Source organism: Biomphalaria glabrata, chromosome 17, assembly GCF_947242115.1.
Source record: "Biomphalaria glabrata chromosome 17, xgBioGlab47.1, whole genome shotgun sequence".
Taxonomy (NCBI): Eukaryota; Metazoa; Mollusca; class Gastropoda; family Planorbidae; genus Biomphalaria; species Biomphalaria glabrata.
In genome coordinates this window covers 5,715,962-5,727,684 of record NC_074727.1, presented here as the reverse complement: position 1 = coordinate 5,727,684, position 11,723 = coordinate 5,715,962, and the positions used below count along the sequence as shown (strand labels likewise).

The following is an 11,723-nucleotide window of genomic DNA, read 5'->3' as shown; positions in this document are numbered from 1 at the left end:
CTGTTTAACCATTGGAGCACCACACAAGATATGTGAACCATCTTTCTCCATTCCTCTCTGTCCTGTGCCTTGCATAGGATTTCATTAAATGACAAGCCTGTCCATTCATTGATGTCTTCCCATTGCTTGTCACAGCATGGTTTGAGAGCTACTGTGACATGCGGTGGTGACTCCTCTTCTTTTTCTTCCTGGTACTGTTGCATGAAGAAAGGTCTTTGCGAGCCATGAGGTCCTTGTGATGTGGCCATATCAGAGTCTCACTAAGAAGCATGTAAGTAAAACGTTGACACTTATAAATTAAAAAGAGAACATGTCAAGTAAACATTGTTTTCTGCCCTGAACTCTTTAGACTAACTTTAGGGAAGTGGATCCTATTATATTCTCAATTTTTCAAGTAACATAGTACTGAAAAACTGGGTGGCTGAGTGCTTGGCTTACAAACCTGGTGAAGACTAGGATTTTGAATTTCTAGATTTTTAGGGAAAAAGTAAAGGCCGTTAGTTGTTGTCCTGGCCACATGACACCCTGCTCATTAACCACTGGCCAAAGAAACAGATGATCTTAACATCATCTGCCCTATCAATCATAAGGTCTGAAAGGGGAACTTCACTTTTAGTACTGAAAAAGTGTTTTAACAATCTAGAAATGGCACTGGGATAAGTTTAGAGATCATTGGCTCCACTGCCAGAAAAAACTTCTCATTGATAAATTAATTTGAAATGATGTACATTTTAAATAGTATTTATATATTAAGACAACAACATTTTTACTTTCAAAAGCTCAAAGTTTATTTACAAAAAAACATGTATGGCCTTTATAACAACTTCAATTAGACTATTAGTAAATTAAGAAAATGAACTATATAAGTACTGGAACTGTAAACACTCTAAAATTGGAATCACAGTTTGTAGCAAATAAAAAAATAAAACTTCTTTACAGTTACTATAATCAAATAATAACAGTAATTAAACAATTGATTACCTTTGAATAATATCTCATGTCTAGCAATTAAGAAAAATGTAAACGAGTAAAAATTTAAAAGATGTCATTCAGTTCAGGCAAAAGGAATATGATGTAATACATATCACATCGGGTGAGGGGACACTGAACCAAAACTTTTACTTAACATAACTTAACATACACATAAGATAGATTTTAAAATGTAAAGACATAAAACAACTTGTCAATCCTGTCGAAACTTCCCAGAAATGGTTCTATAGGAATATTTATCTTACCAACTTTGGTTTCTAATATGTAAAAGAGATTTATATGACAAATATTTGGTAAATAGCATGATTACCAGCAAATGAGAGTGGGTAAACATTCCACTCACTGACCAACAGGCTAAATAAGGGAGAATGAACAAGCTGTCAAAAATAACTCTCTATCCAAAAGAAATGAAGAAATGTGAAGGGAGTAATAAAATGTGAAAATTGACCAGTTTTAAACCTAAGTTCAGGATAAATGATTTATAACACAAGCTTATCTCCAAATGATCAACAAATAATTGTTTTGCTTTTGAACAGAACACAATGGCAATATGGGAATACATGCTGGAAGCTGAAATTTGAATCTAGCGAAACTTGCCCTTGTGGAGTGTCACTAGAGTATGCTGACTACATATTTCAAAGCTGCACAATATAATAATAATAATAATCTTTATTATCCATAAGGAAATTTGTCTTACAATTTGTGCATTACACCAAACAAAACACTATTAACTATAGAAAACCAAAATATATATTCACACCAGACTCACATATGTTAAGAAACCCCAAAACATCTCTTTAAAAAAAAACTATGGGAGCTGTCTGATTTGGATATCATGACACAGTTCATCTCTGATATTGCACTGGTTATACGAAACCTCCAACATAAAATTTAGAACACAGAAAAAGAAGAATTATCAGTGGATAAAAGTAATTACAATTTATCTCTAAAACATACATTGTGCAATACAAATGTATAAGTTTTACAAATGTTAAGTACCTTCCAAATATTTTCGTATCACTCAATGCTTAATAAATATTTGTTTCTTAAATGAAATAAAAAGATAAAAATATTATTTGACCTAAGAATAAGTAATAATACGTTACATTTATTAAAAGCCAAATTTTAAAATAATGGCCACATTAGACACTGATGAAATGAAATGATACACTGCAGTATAAACAATTAGCACTTTACATTTATAATGAAACAATGTTACCTAGTAGCAGAATTACACTGCATTATCAACAATTATCACTTTAATCAAAACTAAAACATCAAAAATCATCATGTTGAATCAGACTAAAACAACATCATCCTGACATAAAGCTATTTTATGAACACTGAGTCACACCATCTATGAAAACAAATCAACATCCTCACTGGCAGATGCTAAATTATCCTGCAAGTACTTTAAAATGTCATCTTGACCTAAGTTGTCTGACTCAATGCCTGGGGATTTAGTTTCTTTGTCAGAGACACTTCCCTGGCTGGAAAGGATTGTCTTTGGTTTGACTGGGATGGCAGGTTTACCCTGTGCCCCAGATTGCGCAGAGTCTTTAGGAGTAGTGCCTGTCCCTGCAGCCTTTGGCTTGGCTGGCAGAGTAGGCTTTCTTGGCAGCGAAGGTTTTGTTGGTGTTTGTGGATTTGTCAAATGTGACTCTTGCTGCAAATCTCTTGTGGGAGATGATCTCTCACCTTCCCCATTTTGTGGCTTGTTCTTTCTCTTTTTAACATCAACAGTCAGAAGCTGATCAAGGTTGTCTTCTATTCTGTGAATGACATTGACACAATTATAATTTCTTCATTTAGGAATTTAAATTACACAGACATGAACAGCAGGAGACTTAGAAAGATGATGTGAAAAATCTTCAGTGTTGTCATAAAGACTTCAAGTTATTACTGGATGTAAAAAAAAATAAAACTTTTGTCTTCTGCAACTGTCTAAATAAAAAAAAAATTAAAACTTCACTCTTCTGCAACTGTCTCAATGAAAAAAGAATACTTAGAATCAATAAGAGTGTTTAGATTTATAATGCCTCTATGTAATATTAGCAATAGTGCCTCTGACAGGAAAAATCTATATAATAATACTGTTTTAGCCCTATTGGCAATGCGATAGGGTTAACAGTGTACAATAAGCTGACACATATGACCCAGGCCAGTAATACAGTTTAGTGTGCTATGTCGATGGACAAGGGACAATACTGGTATGAACTTTGCATGTAAATATGACCCGTGTTATGGTCACATGATTGAATACCATGGTGGGCCAGAGACAGAGTGTGTAAGGCAGTGAAGGAGACCAAGAATGTTAGTCGGCCATAAAGTTGGTCGGTGAAACGTAGAAATCCAGGAAGAGATAGAGAAACAGTTGAGTTTGATAAGGTGATGTACAGTGTAACATTTGTAGTAGTTTATTGTGTTGCCTATTGTGTCCTATTGGCTATTTTTTTTTACTCATTAATGTACCAGATTATTTTGGAACTCTTGTTGTCAAGTTTTTGAGTTAGATGTGTTGTGTGTTAAGCAGTGTTTTCAGAGGCCTGACTAAGAAAGAGAGAATAGTAACAATACTATAATTCTACATACTAAGTCAGGAGAGAGAGAACAGTAACAATACTATAATTCTACATGCTTGCTCAAAGTAATTGTCAAATTAGCCCTATCCAAAAAAAAAGGCTAGTTACAAAGTCAAATTGTGCCATAGAGATGTATCTATATTTCACCAGTTCTTGAGTAAATGGTATTTAAAGGAACACAAGTGGTCTCTTAAGGTTCATTTGTTCATTGATTTATTTCAGTCATATAACTTGTAATACTAATGTTGGCTTAACAAATATATTTTCATATGATTTCAGTATTGTGATTCAACTTGTGTGATTTTCATTGTATTTGTTAATTAAAGTATTCAGGTTTCAAATTGTAGATATTTTCTTAGGTGATTTATTGATTAGAGAGCTGTGAAACATTCTGGGAAAACAAATCTATTATTGCAATTGAGAATGCACTTAATCATCTAAAATACAACAATATTTAGCAATTGTAAAAATGTGATGAAATTCCTACTTCCCCAAACCACACAAGTATATATTAGTAAATATTCCAGGCAGCTAAATTTGCCAAAATTCACTTTTCAACATCAAATCATAATTAATTTAGTAGTAAACATTCAATTTCACTGTTGAAGAAAATAAAATATCTTCTAAAAGTTGGAAATTTGTAATTAAAGTAAGAAATGTTTGTTGCTAAAACTTAATTTCTACTTTCTGCTTCAATGCAGATTCATCGCCTGAACTTGCTTGGTAGACTTGACTTAAGTTGTTTTTTTAATATATTTTAGCTGTAAAAAATTAGTTGACAACTGGTGCAACTATATAACAGCTGATGCTCTACATAACATCAAATTATAAAACTAGCTGAAACTCACTTCATCCTACTTCGAATCGATTAACAGTCAGCATTATACACAAACTGTTATATACAGTAGTTGAAACCTGTCGAAACTTACTCAAAAAGTTCAGAATGATCTTCTGAAACACTTTCATAAACTTTAACATTCTTTTTTATGATGGCATCAGGAATAAACTGGAAGTCCTTTTCATCATCTTCAGTAAGTTCTCTCTTCAAATCTTGTCCCTCAAACATAAGAACTATAAATACATATGTAAAATGTATCAAAAATACTGTAGCCATTTAAACACATTAAGAAATAATATGAGATTTTTCTTTGCATTTAGTTATTTATATATTTATGAGAATACTTGAAAGAAAATGTTAAAATTTGGATTGTCAGATGACTACTAGTAGACAAATAGAAAATGGTTCAATGTAATGTGAAAATAGCGCAGAGCAGTGTGTGGTGTTTAAATTGTCTACCTGTGCTGCCTTCACCCTTATCTTCAAACAGAGCTTTGTCCTGCTCCTCTTCTTCCAAGTGGAACAGCTCACTATCTTCTTCCTCTTCATATCTGTCTAACAGGAAGTCTACATTGTTGCTGCAGACAGAAGTCAAAAAGATGCTATAAAAACATTTCTTAAAAAAAAAGGCAACAACACCATTTCACAAGAGCATAATAAACATTATTTACAAAAAAAAAACAACCTACAACTCATATGCAACCCATGAAATCTGTGACATTAGAGGATTTTCTACAACAACAAATTTCCAGAAGTGCTTTTCTAATGAAAAAAAGTTTGTGTTAGTACTATTTCCTTTCTGCATCCCCAGATACCATCTAGTTTTTGCAAGTAAATTTGATTTACAACTATACTAAATAAGGGACACAAAAGACTCAACCTAATGTGGATCAGAGAGTGCCAGAGTTTGTAAAAATACTAGGTTATTAAGAATATGGTTACACAGAGGAAAAGTATGTACTATAAAAAAGACATCTGTGGCATTTATGTCTCAAGAGACTATCTTTTCCCTTTACAACTTCTCATGTGACTAAATAGGCCTTGATGCACAGCTGCAGTCACAGGTGTTGGGCATCTGTAATCACCTGGTGCTGTTGCAATTTCCACCCTTCTTTCTACTTCTGGTGTGTATGCCATCTGCAATCCAAGGTCGTTCCTTTATGCTTGCTCTCCATGTTTATCTATCCAGTGCATCTTTTTTCCAACTGTTGGTGTCAATTTTGAAGAGCTTAATGTTGCGCTTGCATACATCCTAGTATACCTTTAAAGTGGGTGTCACGTACACTATATCTATATTTAGCCATAATCTATATTTAGCTTGTTGGCGGAATTTTAGCTACCTCAGGATTTTCTATCACGCAACTAAATAATGTTTTGAAATGGATATGATTGATTTGAGATGTTGATTGTTGTACATTGAGCTGCATTTATTGGTCTGATTTTAACCAAGTGGCAGAGAGATATTTAGTCACACGACAAAACGCCCAAGCTTTGGAAGCTGAGAGATTTGACCGCCAGTCTTGTGTGGAACGTGTTAGAGATAACATGTACGAGAGTCTAGTGTTAGAACTCAATTATATTATTGTGTAGATCAGTTATTCTATTCAAGTACATTTAACCATTGTAATTATTTGTGAATAGCTTTTCCAAGTTTTGAATTAAAGTAATTGTTTTAGACGAAGAGAAGTTTCTTCATTGAATATATAATAATATACTTAGATCGTCTTGTCAACTAGTAATTTCTAGATGATCCTCTTATCAACTGGCAACTTCTAGATGATCCTCTTATCAACTAGTAACTTCTAGATGATCCTCTTATCAACTGGCAACTTCTAGATGATCCTCTTATCAACTAGCAACTTCTAGATGATCATCTTATCAACTGACGATTTCTGAATCCTCGGCAATTACGATCATTGATTGTGCTTCAACGTGACATCTTGGCATCAAGTTTGATCGTAACATCTAGCACTATTGATGATCGTAACAGTGGGCTACCAGCAGCTCTCCATACAGAAAGTCTTGTGGGAATTGACCTTGTGGCATTTTGTGAACATGACAAGGTGTATGCTGCTGATAACAACAGCATGGATGTCCTGGCACCCTGCCTTTCACAGCACTTCATCAGTAGTTATTTTATCTTGCTACCTCATTTTAAAAATTCACCTTAAGCAACAGAGGTGGAAGGTATTCAGCTTTTTTTTGCTGCCAAGAGTAGGTTGACCATATCACTACTGTATAGCAGAGTGCTCATCACACAAATCCTGTAGACTAGAGCTTTGGCACTGGTAGTCAGCAAGGTATTGTTCCCCACTCTTTTCTCCAGCCATGGCTATCCTGTTGTTGATAGTCTTTATCCAGTAGCACATCGTTGGAGATAATCAAGCCATAAAAAGATGTGAATGGATGAAAACAGTAATTTATTTACCTAATAAGACAAATACATATAAGAGACTTATTACAAACAAACTTTTCAATATCAACTCATGTTTATGTAGGCCTTTGCAAAAGGGAAACTTTATAATAGAATTATTACAACTAGGAGACCAAAAATATTTAATTTCTGTTAATATGGGAATGGTATGGTCTTTTATCATACAAAATTAACATGGGTCCTTCACTAAGGAAATGCCCATTTCACTGAAAATTTCTTTTGCATTTGTTATGTACAAGAAATTAAGACTTTTTAATTGGTCTTCCCTTATATCAGACCACATAATTACAGAAAAACTGTCTGCCTCATATGATGACATTACTATGATATACCTTAAGTCATTTCATAAACACCTAATAATTCTGCAATAGTCTCAGACTAACAAATAAATATAATTACTCAGCGCCAGTAGCATTTTCTTCCTCTTCTGTTTCTACTGAAGCAGGGGCAGATGAGTTGTCCAGTGGTTCACCGATGCTGAATTTCTTGGCTCTAATGGAATCTACACCTATTTGAAAGCAAATGATAAATACATTTTACCCAATCCTATATTGGTATCAATGATAAAAAAAAAAGTTTAACTCAGGAATATTTTTGACATTGAAGTAACAACAAGAGCTAGTAACTGATTACATTTTATTTTTAAAATGGTATTTAAACTAATCCACACTATATTTCACCTCCAATTTATAGAGACTTAACCTAGTTTAGAATTTTCAGGTGAAAATCTAAATTATGTTCCAATTAAAACTACAATTAAGGATCCCAATAGAACCCAGATTAGGCTGCAGCTATAAGAGTTTACTAAAACTGTTATAAAAAGAACAAACCAGATGAGATCTGTACTCTTTAGCAATTCTTTAGTTTTACAAAATGCATTGGAGAAAATGTTTAAAGGCACATTTAATAATTTAGGACTTGGAACACATTATACTTTTAGTGTAGATTTTGTTGTATTCTTTAGATTGCTTTTAAATTTACCAAGAAATGTCAGCAAAGGAACAGACATGGCCAGCTTTGGCACAGTGACTATGAATCTCAATAGTTGGTCCAAGCTGTTGCGTCTTTCCCGCAGTACAGGTTCACTGACTATAATAGACATCTTGTTGATGACGGGTAATGTTGTGTTGGGAAACATCTCTGCCAATGTAGCTCTCAAATCCTCAAACTCACTTAGTTGTTTCTCCAGCTGAGAAAAAATTTAATAAAAGAAATATTCTATCTTACAGAACAGAAATTAACAAGACTAATTCTTCACTGGAAGCAAGTAAAAAAAAAGGTTTGTTGGCTTCCTTCAATCGTAGAACAACTATGGTTCATCTTGCACACTTCCTTATGAGGCTGTGGAGCCCTATTTTGGAGAGACACTCCCGTCACAAATATCACAGGTTAAGGTGGCTTTTGCTTTGGTGGTAGAGGAGCTGGCCATTTTTTGTATTGTACGTTTTTCTTCTTGAGCTGAGACCCATGTTCTTTCACTGTCCATAGCTTTCTTAGTCACTGTCTCTCTCCATCCGGTGCGGTCTAGAGCTATGTCTTCCCAAGGGTCGGTATTGATGTTCACTGATTTGAGGTCCCATTTTATTACATCTATGTAACGGAGGTGGGGGCTGTAAAGATGCTGGGAATACCTGTTCGCGCAAGGATCTCAGTATTGCACACTTTTTCTTTCCATGTGATTTTCAAGATCCTACGGAGACATCGCAAATGGAATGAGTTTAGTTTTCTCTCTTGCTTTGCATAGGTGGTCCATAATTCACTGCCATACAGTAGTGTACTCATAACGCATGCCTTGTAGACTTCCATTTTGGTCACCGTAGTTAGCTAATGGTTTTCCCAAACTCTTGGCCTGAGTCTAGCGAAGGTCGAGGCAGCCTTCCCTATGCCTTTTTTTATCTCCTCTACTAGAGACAGGTCATCTTGAATTGTAAATCCTAGATAGCAGAATACATTTACAGCCTCCAGCTTGTTGTCGTCTATGGGGATGGAGGGTGGTGCTGTAGCAGGTGGTCCCATAACATTTGTTTTCTTCATGCTAATAGTTAAGCCATATTCTATCTTATAGAACAGAAATTAACAAGGCTAATTCTTCACTGGAAACAAGTAAAAAAAAAGGTTTACTATGTTAAATAATTGTTGTTACCTTATTTGAAAATGAAAGTTTTTTCTGGAATTTATTAACAAATCTTTTTTATACTGCAATGTTATTTTGTTTTTAAACTATAATCTAACTTTAAAAAAAAAACTATTTATTAATCAACCTCACTAAACTGATCTTTTGCAATGTTATATAGCATTCCACCTAGATTTGTTTACTTTTTAAAAAATATATTAAGTATTAAAATTGCTTATGATTAAAAACAAAACAAAACCCTTAAAAGGTTACCTATGTGTAAAGGATTCCTTTAGAAGTCAAAATGTGATGTAAGAAAAGATTGTTATGTGATATAATATTTTAATATGGTAAATTCCTTTTGATTGGATCAAGTTAACTAGTTAACATATGAAAGGCTGATTAATAAGTCTGTGGTAGAGATGGCAGTGAGCAGGGTTGGACCATTGAGACTGTAGGCCTAGATCTAGTATACAGATGTTTGTAAATGTTTTAAATGTTTCGGATGTTAATTCAGAGTGCATACCACATGACCAAGCAGCCAATGTACAGCAACTTTTCATAACATGTAAAACATTTACAAACATCTGTGTACTAGATCTAGGCTTACAATCCTTTTTTGAGTAATAATACATGTATAAAAGTATGAAACCAAAATTTCTTACACTGTACTGCACAACATCTGAATCTTTGTGACTGGGAGATTTGAAACATGACAAATTGGAGACCAGCACCACCTGATAGTGGACTGTGTTCGACACAAGTCCTTTCTGCACTGAGTAAGATGTAACATAAAGGTCAATGCCTGACTCTTTATTCTTAAGTTCCCTGAAATAAGCAATTTTAAAATTAATTGTGAATTTAAACTTAGTAAAACTTAGTAAAGCAATACTAAATCATGAGTAAATGCTATGGCTATGGCACACAAAATGATATATTTATATTTTAATCATTAATGATTAATGGCATGGTGATGGTCAATAATAATTAATATATCTACATGCAGATATGATGATATTATTTATCAGAAATGCAATCATTTGCAATGCTGTTGACAGAGAGTGTTGACTGTTGTGTAATGTGTTGAAATTTAAATTGAACGCTGTAGGCGGCTACTAGAATATATATAGATAGTATTATTCTAATTATTAGAGTAGGCCTTATTATAAGTATTATTATAGGCCACTGTAGGAGGTGTACAGCTTTTAAATTTAATACCTAGATGTCACAACTGGCTTGGGCATTTTTAAAAAGGAAATATATAGATCTATTTAAAATGATGTAGATCTAGATTATATCTAGATCTAGTAGGTCAAGATGTAGATTTATAGACAGATTGAGACTACATCGCAAGACACGCCCACTTGGATGATTTTGTTTATGTTTATGTTTTTACTGAGCGTATCAATTTGAAGTTCGCGTTTCGTTAAAATGTTAAGTTCTTATTTTTATTTACCAATGACATATCACAAACCTATATATATGTCCGTAGATCAAGGTCTGTGTGGTAATGAATGATGTCTTAGGGACCTGGAATGGTCCATCAACTTGAAAAACGGAGGTCATGCTCCTAGCCCAAAAAAGAGGCAAAAGCCCAAGGATTCCTAGGATGTAAACAGCTCGACAACTGAAGTCAAAAGCTGAGGTATCCTTAAAAAAAAAGGAGGTCATGCTCCATATGTCCTCAAACGGAAATAGCTCAGCTCCACAAATTAATGTGAATGGCCTTTCCCTTTACGCATAACTATTCGCTCAGCATTTTTGTCATCAGTTTTACCTAGCTAACAAGGCATTGCAGTAGTCAAGGCGGGGATAGTATTAATGTTACAGCAAGCTTTTTTGTCGACTCCGTAGTCAAATATGGTCGGATAGAGCAGAGACCCTTGCAGAGCTGACTTTTGTGTGAGGGTCAAAAGACAGAGTTGAGTGAAAGAAAACTACAAGAACTACGTGGGCATTGGGAACCTGGCAGTTCGTGCTGAATAGTAAATTTGTACTCTCCTTCACTTGTGTAATATTGTTTTGAATGTTAATTTTAATTTGCTAATATATGTCTTATCTACAATCATCTTAAGTTTAAATGTTGACATACTTCCGAGACATTAAAACTCGCAAAAAGGAGATTTGTGAAAGATGGGAGACTGGTCAAGCTGTGGTGAAAAAGACGGCATGTAATTTCTTATCTGCTCGATCTTGACAATAAAGAAATTTTACCTTATCTTATCATATCTTATCTAATATAATAAAGACTTTACTTCAAAAAAGAAGATGATTACGCCCTACGCGTCATGCATCTAGCTATGCATATTAGCCAATGACTTAAATTCTGCCAAGTCATTAAATTGTCTTTCCTGGCTGGAAAAAAAGAGGGAGATCAGAGAGTGGAATAGATGACGGTAGCCAACAAATTCTTGTCCAAGAGCAGCATTGATCAAAAAAAACTTTATCATTACGGTCGTCATGCGAAAGAAAAAAATCACAGATCTTGGTGAGATATGATAAACAGTTACTTTTTATACAAAGTTTGGCCTATAACAACTTTGTCTGGTTGGAATCTTTATATATAGGCTACACGCTTTATACTTTTCCAACTTCCCATTCTCTGATCTAATTCAAACTTTGTACAATTATTCATTGTCAATGACTACATATGAATCGATCACAAAATGAACAAATTAGTTAACCCTTTCTCTCCTAATCGACGATACCATCGTTGATTTGACCTCATTTAATTAAATTAATATTTATTTATTTTTTAACTTGGCT

At 34.0% G+C, this 11,723-nt stretch overlaps 1 protein-coding gene across 2 annotated transcripts; it reads right to left on the bottom strand.

Annotated features, from left to right (window-relative positions):
* Nucleotides 1–763: 763 nt before the first annotated feature.
* Nucleotides 764–10,569, bottom strand: LOC106060435 (uncharacterized). Of its 2 annotated transcripts, none has more exons than XM_056015980.1 (7): nucleotides 10,432–10,569; nucleotides 9,623–9,785; nucleotides 7,826–8,033; nucleotides 7,244–7,352; nucleotides 4,870–4,988; nucleotides 4,502–4,643; nucleotides 764–2,762 (listed from the first exon to the last, which is right to left on the bottom strand). In XM_056015980.1, exons 1-7 carry the CDS (start codon nucleotides 10,521–10,523, stop codon nucleotides 2,348–2,350), a joined length of 1,248 nt encoding a protein of 415 aa, XP_055871955.1. In that variant the 5' UTR covers nucleotides 10,524–10,569; the 3' UTR covers nucleotides 764–2,347. The 2 variants fall into 2 exon arrangements, with proteins under 2 accessions (XP_055871955.1, XP_055871956.1); XM_056015981.1 differs by lacking the exon at nucleotides 10,432–10,569 and adding an exon at nucleotides 10,176–10,369.
* Nucleotides 10,570–11,723: the final 1,154 nt, after the last annotated feature.